This window comes from Serinus canaria, chromosome 13 (genome assembly GCF_022539315.1).
Source record: "Serinus canaria isolate serCan28SL12 chromosome 13, serCan2020, whole genome shotgun sequence".
NCBI lineage: Eukaryota > Metazoa > Chordata > Aves > Passeriformes > Fringillidae > Serinus > Serinus canaria.
In genome coordinates this window covers 16,769,208-16,782,268 of record NC_066327.1, presented here as the reverse complement: position 1 = coordinate 16,782,268, position 13,061 = coordinate 16,769,208, and the positions used below count along the sequence as shown (strand labels likewise).

General features: G+C 55.1%; 1 protein-coding gene across 2 annotated transcripts; it reads right to left on the bottom strand.

The window, feature by feature from the left end:
- Positions 1-4,686: 4,686 nt before the first annotated feature.
- LOC103817534 (sulfate transporter-like) lies at positions 4,687-12,963 on the bottom strand. 2 transcript variants are annotated; one of them, XM_018915587.3, is made up of 4 exons: positions 9,993-12,963; positions 8,653-8,850; positions 7,281-7,899; positions 4,687-6,551 (listed from the first exon to the last, which is right to left on the bottom strand). In XM_018915587.3, the coding sequence occupies exons 2-4, from the start codon at positions 8,796-8,798 to the stop codon at positions 4,974-4,976; spliced, it is 2,343 nt and encodes a 780-aa protein (XP_018771132.3). In that variant the 5' UTR covers positions 8,799-8,850; positions 9,993-12,963; the 3' UTR covers positions 4,687-4,973. The 2 variants fall into 2 exon arrangements, with proteins under 2 accessions (XP_018771132.3, XP_030084953.2); XM_030229093.2 differs by having other exon boundaries at positions 10,037-12,963.
- Positions 12,964-13,061: the final 98 nt, after the last annotated feature.

The following is a 13,061-nucleotide window of genomic DNA, read 5'->3' as shown; positions in this document are numbered from 1 at the left end:
AGCAGAGCCCAGAGAGCAGCGCTGGGCGAGCTCCCTCTGAGCAGCCCTGCTGTGCTTTGCCCACGTGGGAGGGATTTCATCCGAAGGGAGCCGGAATACGCTGATTTTCTGAGGGTTTTACCCGCGGCTGGATCACGCAGCCTCCCACTCCCCCGGAGGAGAACTTTCCTTCTGTTCCTTTTGGAATGCAAGCTTTCCCCCTCCCTCTCAGAGAACCCCCCACTAATGCTGGGATGCAGCAGCAGTTGGTACCCAGAGCTGGGCTGGAAATTCGGGATGCAGCAGCTGAATCCCTGGGATTTCCCAGGCTTGGATTTTCTGAGGGACATCAGAGGAGAGGCAGGAGAAAAAATCTGCTCTGCAGCTGATTTACAGCATCAGCTGGGCTGATGCTTGTCCTTACACAGAATTTTGTCTCTCTGTTGTCACCACCTCCTCTCCTCACATCATTCACTCCCAGAACTCCGGGGATTGCCAGGAATCCACATTCCCAGGCTCCTGCTGAAAGGGCTCAGCCAAGCCCAGGTGGGGACCAGCTCAAAAAGGAAAGGTCAGGAAGAAGAAGGTCACCCTGGTGGTTCCCAAACTGTCAGGACTTTAAATAATGCAACTCTGCCATCTGTGGCAGGAGCTCTCCCTGCCTGCAGAGCACTCTGCTCCACTCCCCACGGGTCATTTACAGCTCTGCCTGCAGACACAAACCTCAATCCCAGCTTAAGGCAGGTCTGACCTGACTTGGAGCTTTAAAGCACAACTTCTGGGTCATTTTTACCAGTGTAACTCCCACTGTTCATGGCACAGACATTGTTGGCTCAGCTCTCGTTGGAGGGGCACAGAATTATTTGGCAGGCACTGAGAGCCCCTCTCAGAGTGACCCCTGGAGAAATTTGTTACCTCAGGGCCAAAGGTGGAACCCAAGCAAGGTTGGTGCTTCATGTCAGCATCATCTGGAGAATCAGAGCTGGAGCAAATCACATTTACAATCTGTGGGCTGGAAACCACTGAGCCATCCCTCAGAAGTGCAAGGCTGAGACTCCTCCTGGCAGAGCCCTCTGAGTCCTGGCCCATCTCAGTCTCTCTCTCTAGGCCACACAGGTGGGACAGAACTTTCCATAACCTCAACTGGTTTTTCCTAAAATCCTACTTGGAATGAACAATTTGCACTTGGTCCTCTGCTCCAGCCAGGAAGTTTTGGAGGAAAAAGAAGAGGGAAGCAGAAATCCATCTCCTGCCTCCTGCCATCCCCCCAGGGCTGAGGGGTGCTCAGGTGTTTGTCCTTCTGCCCCAGAGCTCCTTCCCTTCCCTGCCAAGCACGGGGATGAGTTCTGGGACGTGGAGCCCTCCCGGGCTGCTCATTTCCATGCAGATGAGGCTGTGTGTAATTCCATGTGAGTGTAATTCCCTGTGAATGCAGATAACTGATGGGGCTGTGAATAAGAGAGCTGAGTGAATCATTCATCATGGATTATTGATAGGATTAATTTTACTTCTTTTTCTGCTCTCAGGATGCCCACGAGCTCCCCCCCCAAGATTTATTTTCCCCCTCTTTTATGGAGTATTTCTGGACACACAGTAGATTAGAGCCGAGTCATTTTCCTGCTCTTTGCTGGGCTGGATGAGATGTTTGCTGTCAGTTAACCCTTGCAGACTCCCCCAGAGTGTCTTCCCAGCTGGCACCACACCCTGGGGCTCTCACTGGGGTTTCCAACACCAGCTCTGCTCCGGACAGTCCCCAGCTCCGTGTGTGACATTGCTGTGTCCCCTCACTGCTGTGACAGTCCTGCCCTGTCTGAGCGTGGCTCCCCCGGCCCCAGGGGATGGTTTGGGGGGATTTTCCCCAGGGATTGCTCCCTGGAGATGGCTGCAAACCCTGCTGGAGCCCTGCTGCTGTTTCCATGGCAGCATGAGCCAATTCCACTGGGATTGAGCACAAACCAAAATAAACCTGCAGAGAGATTTCCCCCTGGCCCTGGGGACCCTCTGCCCCCCTGGCAGCCTCAGGCTGCTGCTGTGGCTCTGTCCTCTGAGCTCCCTGGGCTGCTGTGAGCAGTGCCTGGGCTGTCTGGGGCTTCTGTGAGATGCAAAACCAATTTCCCAAGTCCTTTACCTGCTTGGTGGGGCAGCATCATTTCTGATTATTAATTCCCTACCAAAAACAAAAGGAAAAAGAAGGAGAATTCTTTATTCAGAGCGGTTCAAAGAGATGAGAAGAGCCTGCAGGGGGTTTGCAAACCCTTCCTGCCAGCCCCCAGAGGAGCAGGGGAGCTTGATCTGCCTCCTCTCCCTGGCTGAAGGGCAGCAAAGTGACACAAAGTGGGAGAAATTGGCTCCATGCAGGAGGAAAGAGGGGCAAGGGGCAGAGCCAGCTCAGGGGCAGAGCAGCAGCCACAGGAAGATTTCCCAGCCCCTGTGGGAGATCACAGGCACCTCAGCCACTGCTGCCACTCCTGTGAGGATCCTGGCCACTGCCAGAATTCCACCTGGAGTCATTCTCCTCCTCAGATCACCTCATCCTGTCCTTGCCCTTCTTCTGTCCCTCTGCTAGAGCTGACAGCTCTCCCAGGCCCCTCTCTGTGGCTCCTGTGTCACCAGGGGTGCACTGACTGTCCCCAGGCTTGGCTCTTACCCCAAAAACCCAGAGCCATCCTCACCTGCAGCTCCCTGCTCGCCCTCTCCAGCTCGGTTTTCTCTGCTGGGGAAGTGCACAGGGCAGGTAAGCACAGGCTGGCAGCACATTAATTGCTTCAGAGCAGTTAGAGAGCTGCAGAAGCAGCTCCTGGCCATTCCAGGGGCTGTTTTTCCAGGAACAGGCTCTGGGAGAGAAGAGAGCAGCCCTTGGTGCAGCCATCAGCCTCTCCAGAGGGGAAGCAATCAGCACCAGCCAAACCTTTACTCCTCAAAGCTGCCCAGAGGGAGCATTTCAAAGCATCAGAAGGATTTGAACCTGTCCAGCTGCTGCTGAGCCATAATTACCAGTGGCACAGTCAGCTCCCACTGTGGCTGACAAAGGCTCAGCAGCAAATCCTCTCCCCGAGCCACTGCTGGAGTATTTATAGAGCCCAGGCAGGCAGGGGGCAGAGGCAGCAGCAGCAGGAGAAGGGAGCTGCCTGCCAGGGGGGAAACGTTTGCTCTCAGCTGCCTGGCCTTTCCTCAGCCCCTGGGAAGCTCCAGCAGGGACCCTTGGCTCTGGGACACAGTGGCAGGTCCTGGGGCCAGTCCCCTGTGGGACATTGGGGACTTGGGCTGGTGGCCTCAAGCAGGAGCCCCTCCACCCCCAGGAGCTGCCCCTCCCTGCCCTCACCCAAGGGATGGATGGAGGATGAGCCAAGCACTGAGCTCCCACAGCTCTGCCCACAAACTGACCTTGGGCTGTGCCACCTGTCCCTCCTGTGTCACAGCTCCCTGGGCCTCCCACAGAAATTGAGAAGTGATAGAAAAGCAGCAATTCCTGAGTGCCTGGGCACTGTGGGGACAGCAGGGCTGGAGCTGGGCAAGCAGGCAGGGCAGGGGCTGCCAGCAAGGTGCCAGGGCTGGAGAGGACAGGGGGGAGAGGTCATCACCCCTGAGAAGTGCTGGGTGTCCCTGGGGCACTGTCCCAGCTGCCATCTGTGTCCCACTGCAGGATCTCTGCTCTGGATTGCACCAGGCTGTGCCAGCACTGCCTTCATTTCCTGCTGGGCCTTTCTGACCCCGCTGAGACCATGAATGCCTCTGAGGCCTGACTAAAACAGGGTCATTTTCTCCATAAACAGCTTGCAAAGGAGATGATGGCAATGCTGCTCAAAAGGGGAAGGGGGGCAGGTAACAGGAGGTTTTTACTGCCTTGCTGGTTTTACTCCCCCCCTGAAGTGCCCCATTCCTCTGTTCTGGGGCTGAGGTAACTCCCTGGGGAGTTTCCTCACACTGGGATAGCCTGAGAGGATCCTTGGACAGAGCTGCTGGGAGCTGCACCCCACCCACACCTGGAGCACAAACATCCATCCCTCCCTGCAAGGAGATCTTTGGTCACTTCAGTCCCCCTGGCACAGCCCTGCCCCCAGGACTGCAAGCAGCTGGGCACACCATTTAAAACAATTTTAAAATCCATTTAAAATTAATTTTTAAGCACAAAAAGGCATTTTCCTGAGCACAGCCTCAGGATTTCTTTTCCACACACTTTATTTTCAGCAGTCTCCCATCCCTGGGCTGCCAAGCCACAGATCCCTCCAGCAAGATTTCTTTTGGGGGTGGGAATGGGATGATGCTCATGGTCCCTGGCATAGCAAGGATGGATCAGGATGAGTTTTTGGGGTCCCTGTCACAGCAGGGGTGGGCTGGGATCAGGGGATGAATTTTTGGGGTCCCTGCCATGGTGGGAGATGGATTGGGATGAGTTTTTGGGGTCCCTGCCATGGTGGGGGATGGATTGGGATCAGGGGATGAGTTTTTGGGGTCCCTGCCATGGTGGGGGATGGATTGGGATGAGTTTTTGTGGTCCCTTCCCGAATTCCCGGCAGGTCCCGGCCACGCTCGCGGCTCACCCGCGCCCTCCAGCGGCCACGCGGGGCAGGCGCAGCTCCGGCCCCCCCATCCCGAGCTCAGCCCTCCCCAAACCCTTCCCACCTCTGCCCCATCCTGAGCATCCTCCGGGCTCAGGCCTCCCCAAACCCTTCCCACCTCTGCCCCATCCTGAGCATCCTCCGGGCTCAGGCCTCCCCAAACCCTTCCCACCTCTGCCCCATCCTGAGCATCCTCCGGGCTCAGCCCTCCCCAAACCCTTCCCACCTCTGCCCCATCCTGAGCATCCTCCGGGCTCAGCCCTCCCCAAACCCTTCCCACCTCTGCCCCATCCTGAGCATCCTCCGGGCTCAGCCCTCCCCAAACCCTTCCCACCCTTCTGTCCCTCTGGCAGAGCATCCCAGCCCCTCCTGCTCGCTCTGACAGCCCAAACACCGAACCTGCTCCCTTAAAGAAACCTCTCCTCGCCCCCAGGGCTACAGAGACACCTGGAAGTTCTGTTCCTCGGGCTCCGGGAGAGCAGCCTGCTTGTCCTTGCTATCCCCCCGGTGCCAGCGCTCAGCGAACTGCACGGCATCGTGGATGCTGTGGAAGGCCAGCTGGCCCCCAGCGCCGCCAGCCTGGCCGGCCCAGCCTCCCTCCCGCAGCCGCTGGCGGATGGAGGGGTTGCAGTTGGCCAGGAGCACCTGGACCCCGACCTCCTTGTAGTCGTGGTGCGTCTCCTTGAGCGCAGAGAGCCCCACGGTGTCTATGAACTGCATGGCCCCGCAGTCCAGGATCAGGGTGTGCATGTCTGTGGAGGGGGGACAGGCATCTCCTGGAGGGCTCTCTGCCCTGCTCCTGCCTTGCTTCAGGCAGCCACACCCGGGGCTCCAGCAGCCCCTGCCTGGCTCTGGCCGTGCCCGGGCCGCCAGGCTGGCAGCCAGCAGCACGGGGTTGAGCCCGGTTTTCTGGTAGAGCACAGCCTTGAAGTAATCCTTGTTGGCGTAGTAGAGGGAGCACTCGAAGCGGAAGATTTTGACGTGGGCGATGCTGCTGAGCCGTTTGTAGGCAGCCTGGTCCTCGTAGACCTCCCTGTCGCCGACCTTGCCCAGCAGCGTGGCCCGCGGCCGCTGCGTGCGGAAGATGATGCAGAGCAGGGCGAAGCAAACGCCCACCAGGAGCCCGATCTCCGTGGTGACCAGCGTGGAGCACAGCATGGTGGTCCACCACACCACTGTGTCCAGCTTGCTGAGCTGCCACATGCTGGGGGTGTCACGGAACCTCCTGAGGCCGCCCCGCAGGTTGACGATGGTGACCACGCCAAGGATGGAGATCTGCAGCGAGTAGAAGAGCGGGGAGATCCACAGCAGCACCAGCAGCAGCACCAGGGAGGTGACCAGCCCGGACACCTGGGTCTGGCTACCCGTGGACTCCTTCAGCAGAGTCTTGGTGAGGGCGGCAGAGCTGGCAAAGCAGTAGAAGAAGGAGGGGATGAGGTTGCACATGCCGATGGCGATCATCTCCTGGTTGGCGCTGACAGCATAGCCGTGCTTTTTGCCAAAGATTTCCGCCAGGGACACGGTCATGGCAAAGCCGATGACAGCGATGGGCAGGGCATCCAGTGCCAGGCTGGGAAACAGGCTGATGTCGGGGACAGTGGGCTTCCTGAAGCCCGTGGGGATGTCCCCACACACGGCAGCCTTGTAGCGCCGCTCGAAGTCGAAGTAGTGAGAGATGAGGGTGGCAGCGATGACCACCAGCAGCTCGATGGGGAACGGGGCCTTCAGCCTCTCCTTGTAGCGCTCGTTGAGCTCCTTGACGGGCACTATGATGGCCAAGGCCGCCAGGCTGGTCAGCAGGTCACAGATGTTGGTGTTGTGGATGTGCCTGAAAAGGTCCACCCAGGTGAGGACGAAGGAGCCCACCCCCTCGTGCCGGGGGATCTTCAGGCCCAGCAGGTATTTCATCTGGGAGGTGATGATGGTGAGGCTGGAGCCTGTCACGAAGCCACCCAGCAGAGGCTCTGACAGGTAGACAGCCACAAAGCCCATCTGTAAAACCCCCAGCAGGATCTGGAAAGCAAAGCAGCCACAGCTTCAGCAGAGTGAGAAGGGCTGGAAGGGGTGGCTGGTAATTTATGTCACTTTGCCCCTTTAGCAGCTCTGGCTACTCTGTCTGGGGATGTGCTGAGCATTCCATGTTTGAAGATAAATTCCATGAATTTGTCTTCAGGAGTTAATCTGGGGGATGGAAAACTAGAGTGACCTACCTTGAACACTTCTCTGTGGCTGGGGATGCCACACAGAAAATCCTGGGAGGTCCCTGCTGCTGCCTCCTCACAAGGAGCCCCATCAGAGCAGCTCTGGGTAGCACTCACTTGGGATGCCCTGAATTTTAGCTGTTGCAGTGGAAAAGCCTGGAATTGCTCAGTGACAGCTCAGCCTAGGCAGTGGGGACAGTGCCAGGGAGCTTGGCAGGGTCCTTGAGGGTGGTCCTTGCCAGCCCCAAACCTGCTCTGAGCTGCCCAGCTGCAGGATTGGGGTGGTGGTAAGGTGCTTCACAGATCCTTCTCTTCTCTTGCTGAGGATGTTTCAGACACATCCAAGGACCTGGCTGTCCCATGGAGGAAAACAGCCCCCATTCAGCTGTGTTTGCACTTTAAAAATCACTGCATTCACAAATATTCAGGGGTGTCAGGGTCTAGAAATGTTTCTCAGGACTCTTAAGTCTGACCCAACACTTGGAGATCTCAAACTCAGCGACATTCCTAGGAGGAAACAGCACCAGGGTGAACGTTTTACCTGGTAAAGGCCCACCAGGAAGCTCAAGGAAAGGGCCACGGTGATGGCGTAGCAGCTGCGGTCACAGAGCTCTGTCCCGTTCCTGGGGGAGCTGGAGTTGCCCCCGAGGGTGGCACTGCTGTCCCCATAGCCTGCCAGCTGCAGGTGGCGCGTCACCGACTGTCCCACCATGAGGCACAGCACCCCGAAGGAGCCCACGCTGGCGTGGCGCGACGTGGCCATGGCCGCGTAGATGATGTTGCAGAAGAAGTTGGTGTAGATGCCGTAGATGGGATCCTGGTTGGCCAGCAGGGAGTAGGAGATGGACTGAGGGATGGCCACCACGCCCACCAGGAGCCCCGAGACCACGTCCCCGAGCAGCTGGGTGCGGGGGCTGTACCGGGGCAGCCACTCCAGCACCGGCAGCAGCCGGAGCAGGGACCTGCCCAGGCCCCCGGGGCTGCACCTGCAGGCAGCTCTGGCCTTCTCCAGGATCAGCTCCCTGCTGCTGGGAGCTGGGGGCTCCTGCTCCTCCAGGCTGATGAAGGTGGTGGGAGCCTCGTGCGGCCCGAGGGAGCCCAGGGTGGCTTTGCTGGGTGCTGGCTCCTGGCTGGACGTGTCCTCCATGGGCACAGGGGAGCTAAGTGGGAGAGCAGAGAGCAGGCAGGTGTGAGGGGCTGCAGGCATGAGCACGGGGGCTTTGCTTAGCTCCAGGGCTCGGGGCATGGGCAGATAAACAAACAAACAAACAAAGAAACAAAGGGAAATTATCTCAGACAAATCTATCAAAAGCGTTTTCCCAAGGTTGATTCATCCGTTGTCACTTCTGGAGCTGATTAACCACAACCCCCAAATCTGGGGCACAGCTACAGAGCCCCCTGTGCTCCTTCCCCATCCCTCTTGTTTTGAAACAGGAACTTCACTGAATTTCACTGAAATTTCACTGAATTGCATTCAAACTGAAACTCCTTCTGCCATCAAGACACTGGGACTTAGGCAAAACCTTCTTTTGGAAATGTTAAGATATTCCAAGGGATACTTTAGAAACCAAGATGTGGGTAAGGGAGATAATTTGCAAATTAATTTTTCCTTCCAGATTACATAGTTTTACATTGCATTAGTGGCTTCCATCTAACAGGGGCTCCCATCTGCAGAATGAAACCAGCCTGCTTTTTCAGGCTGGTTAAGTTACAGAGACACCTTCAGAGCTACTCCAAGTTTTTTCAGTCAAAATGCAGCTGCACCAAAACTCCTTTTTGTGACAACTGAACAACAGACAGAGAGAAAAACACTCCTGAAGGGAGACCCAGAGTGGCTGTGGTTTGGAACTGAACTGGGATGAGGAAAAATCCCATCCAAATCTTCCCACATCCCACACATCACCAAATCTTACCTCTGGCTGCAAACTTGGTGTTTCCTCGGCACCTGGAGCTTCTCCCCTGGGCACGGAGCTGTCTCCACCTGGCAGCACCTCTGGGCAGAGGAGAAGCTGGCCCAGGTGCCACTTCCCTTGGGGTCTGAGCTCCTGAGCCAAGCCATGTCTCTTTTATCTCTGTGCGGGAGCTGGAAACGCTGCAGCCACCAAGCAGAGCTGTGTTTGGAAAACAAACACCATTCTCAGAGAGTATTTTGGCTGACAACTTGTTCTGGACACCAAGAATGATTGAGGGGGCTTAGAGAAGTGCTCCTGCCAGATAAGAGGATTGCTTGGATCTGGAGAAGTGTTTGCTAAACAAGGGCAACAATGGAAAGAAACCTCCCTGCTCTGCCCCTCTCTGAACTGAGCGAGTTCAGGTCCCACTGGGCTCCTCTGCTCAGGTTTTCAGCTATTCTGGACAAGCCTTTGTGCCAAAAACCAAGCAGCAAAGCTCATTCCAGAATGACTTTCCTTCCCTGGTAGTTTTTCCTCCACAGAGGCTGTGCAAAGCAGAGGGCAAAGCTGTGGTGACTCAGGTTACTTCAGGGAGACGGCAGAACTTTGGATGTGTTCAATCTGCACAATTCACATTTTGCAGAGCCTTTTGGCACACCTAACAAGGGGCTTTGCTGGGCAGAAACACGACTGGGAAAAGAGCAGGGTTGTATTATTGGGTAGGTAAAGGTGAGCAATTGCAGCAGCAGCCAGGAAAAGAGGATTGTTCATCACCCTGAATGGAAAGAGCAGCCTCATAAATGCCAGCTGGAACTGCTCTGCCCTTGTCAGCTGTGCCAACAACCTCCAGCAGCCCTCTGAGCACACATTCCCCCGTTCTGCCCCCTTCTTTTCCATCTCTTTCCCACTGACCCAGTCCAGATTTTGCTGGGTGTGCCGTGCCCTGTGCAGCTGGATGAATTCCTGCCTGAGAGGCACCTTGGAGAGGGGGCTGGGAGCTGGGCTGGGGATGGAGAGGTGGAATTCCACAGGGTTTGGATGCAGGTGCTGGGGAGAGAAGGGGAAAACCAGCATCCTGAGCTGCATTTATCTCATCAGGGGAAGTCTGGATCTCAGTAATTAGGAGTAAATAAATAAGGAACATCCGTGTTCTCTGGCAGCAGGAGAAAATGAGAGCACATGGGAGGGAGGCAGCTGCTCAATCTTTTTATCTATTTATATCAATTCTTTTTTTTCTCTGCCATTCCTCCACAGCTCATGTATTTTCAGGTGCAACACTGAGAGTTCCCCCTTCCCTTCCCCTGCTCTCAGTAACAAACTCTATCTTTCCTTTCAGGCACTTTGTAATTGTTCCTACTTACAGCTCACTTTCTGCCTTGGCCTGGGTGATGTGGTCTCTACTCACTCATTTTCTTTTTCCATCCTCTTCCCCAGAAAATGACCCAAATTTCTATTTTCTCCACAAATCCTTCATCTTGAAATTCACTGAAGAAGTGATGAGTCAGCCATTGAAGAGCTGGCCAGGCCGGACTTTAAAGTCTGATTGTTCCTTGGGATGAAACACAGCTGAGCACAATCCATCTTTGGGTTTGATCTCATTTAGGAAGTTCCAGCTCTGGATCTCTGCCCTGAGCACCACAAAAATGGGGTGAAGCACTTTTTCAAAGTGTGACAGGATTTAGGTCACCTTCAGTCTGCTGCCTGCTGCTGCTTTTCCTTCCCAATTCCATCTTCATTTCTATACTCTGGAGCTCTTTTATCTGTTGAGATTTCCTTTATGCCCTGATAAATCTTGGGAAGCCCTGACAGAGCCCTGCTCTTCCCCCTCCCCAAGATTTCTGCCTCTCAGCCTTCCCTGCCATCCTCCCCTAGAACTTTTTTCTCTCCCCTTTCTTGTGTTCAAATTCCCAGTTGCTTTTGCACACTCCAATAATAAATATCTATTTAAATACAACCCACACTTTACTTTAAGATATTCCACACTTTTTGCAGTTCTCAAGCTCCTCATCCCTGCTGGTTCTCTGTGCTGGAAATTCCAGCTGTGGGCACTGAGGAGAGGCCACTCCATGCCATCCATCCCAGCAGAGGGGCTGTGAGGACACCCTTGGTGACACCATGCACATCTCTGGAATTCCTTTCTCTGCATGATGTGAGGCAAGGGCAGAAAATACAGAAGTTTCACGTTTACTGTGGGAAAAGCATCACAAAAAAAAAAGGAAACCCACCAGGGAACTCCAGGTGACCTTGAGGCACCCAAGGCTGTGCTGCCCTCACCGTGCAAGGCCAGCACAGCTGAAACAGTTTGTTTCCAAAAGCATCTTCAGGGCTTGCTCTCTATTGCCACTATAAACTGAGCCCATGCTCAGCTCCATCCTGGGCATGGCTGGGGTGCACGGATGGTTTTGGGCAATGCAGGTGGGGACAGGACCCTGCCTGCACTGACACAGCCCCCTCTGCTTCCCAGAGCATGAAATCCAAAGTTTTTATTGCTGGCATGGTGTGTGAGCAATTAAACATCCATCTATAGCACACTGCAGGCAGGTGAGAAACAGAGCAGTGCCAACAAGCTCCAGGCACAGGAAATGCAGGAGGGGCAGTTGCTGTTTTCTAGACTCAAGTGAGCAAAACCCATGGAATTTCCTGTGTCTGTGATGGTTATCCAGGCATCTTCAACAGGCAAATGCAGCAAATTGAGGTTTGTGCTGCTGTGTCAATGCATCCCTTCTGTTTTACATCTCCAGTTTTCCTGGGAACAGATTTAACTGCACTGCACAAAGGGGCTTGGTTTGCTTCAAGGTTTGTAAAGATATTTGTAATTATTTGGCTTCTGGAAGCCTCTCAGGTCATGGCCAGCCTGGCTTAGCCATGGCTGCACTCACTGCTCCCCACAACTCAGATCACAATTTTTATTTCAGAAAAGGGAAGTGAGGCAGGTAAAGGTGCCAGGTGAAGAGAGATGCTTTTCCTTACCTTCACGTGGGGGGTCTGGCAGCATTTTTGGATGGCTGCTGGTTCAGCTTCACTTGAAATGTATTTACTGCAAAACATCATCTTTTTTAAGGGGAAAACAAGGAAAAGGAGACAAGCCCAGAAGTGGTGCCACTGCTGAGAAGGCAAAACACAACAGAAGCACCCAAGGACACAAAAGCTGAAGAGAGCCTCTGCAGTTGTTTCTTGGAAAGGGATTATTTACATTTCTGCAGGAGATAACTCATGCCAGGAAACAGCCTCTGCTCCCTGGCAGGGCAGTTTAATGTTCAGGGGCCCCAGCAGGACAAGGATTACACAAATACTGAGAGGCCAAAAGTGTCCCTGCTGTCACAGGGTGTGGTGGCAGCTTTGGGACAAGGGGTGACGGAGCCTCTCCATGAGGAGGTGCTGCAGAGGCTGTACCAAAGCTCTCACAGGTTTGTGTGGGAGGGCTCAGAGCAGGCTGGAGCCCTGGGACACCCTTCCCAAGCAGCCCCAGAGGCAGGAGATGGGGCTGGGGGTCCCACAGGAGAGTGGATGGCAGGGATGAGTTAATCCCAGGTAAGGCAGAGCCTAAAGCTGCCCAGGTAAATAAATAAATAACTAAATAAATAAATAAATGTGCTGCGGGCTGAGCCTGGTTCCCTCAGCTGGGAACCAGACTGGTTTGGCTGGAGGCAAGGGCTGTTCTCTGCTTTTCAGGAGGAAGCTGCTGCAGGCCTTGCCATACCCCAGTGCTCCTTCTACTCTGCTGGCACCAGCACAGGAGCTGCAGCCTGTGCACAGAGGTCCCCTGAGGTAAAAGGCATCCTCAGGTAAAAGCTGAGCCACGAGAGCCTTTTCCATAACTCAAGGACACCTCTGCAGACACAATGTCACAGGAACTGCCCAGAACTGCCCTCACAGCTGCTCACAGGTTTTTCTGGCTTGTTCTGGCCATGACCTGAGCAAGGAACAGAACCTGGGACAGAATCACAGAATCAAAGGGAAGGGACCCACAGGGACCATCACACCCCAGCCCCTGGCTCTGCACAGCCCCAAAATCCCACCCTGGGCATCCCTGGGAGGGTTTTCCAACCCTCCTGGAGCTCTGGCAGCCTCAGGGCTGTGCCCATCCCTGGGGAGCCCTGAGCAGTGCCCAGCACCCTCTGGGGGAAGAACCTTTCCCAAAATCCACCCTAAAGCTCCCTGGCACAGCTTGGTTTATCTCAAGGAGCACTGAAATCCAGAGCAGCAGTTTTGCAAGGCTGAGTGTGCAGCGCCAGCTGCTGTAACTGCCCCTGGTGTAAAGTGCAAGCAGCACCAAATACCAAACAAAATGTGGCCACTTCCACAGCTCAGGAATTCAGCCCTGGCTCAGGAGGTGCTGCTCCCTGGCACAGGGCACACCACTGTCCCCACAGGCTGATTTTGGTTATTAATGCCACCACAAACCCATCCTGGCTGCACAGAGCAGCTGG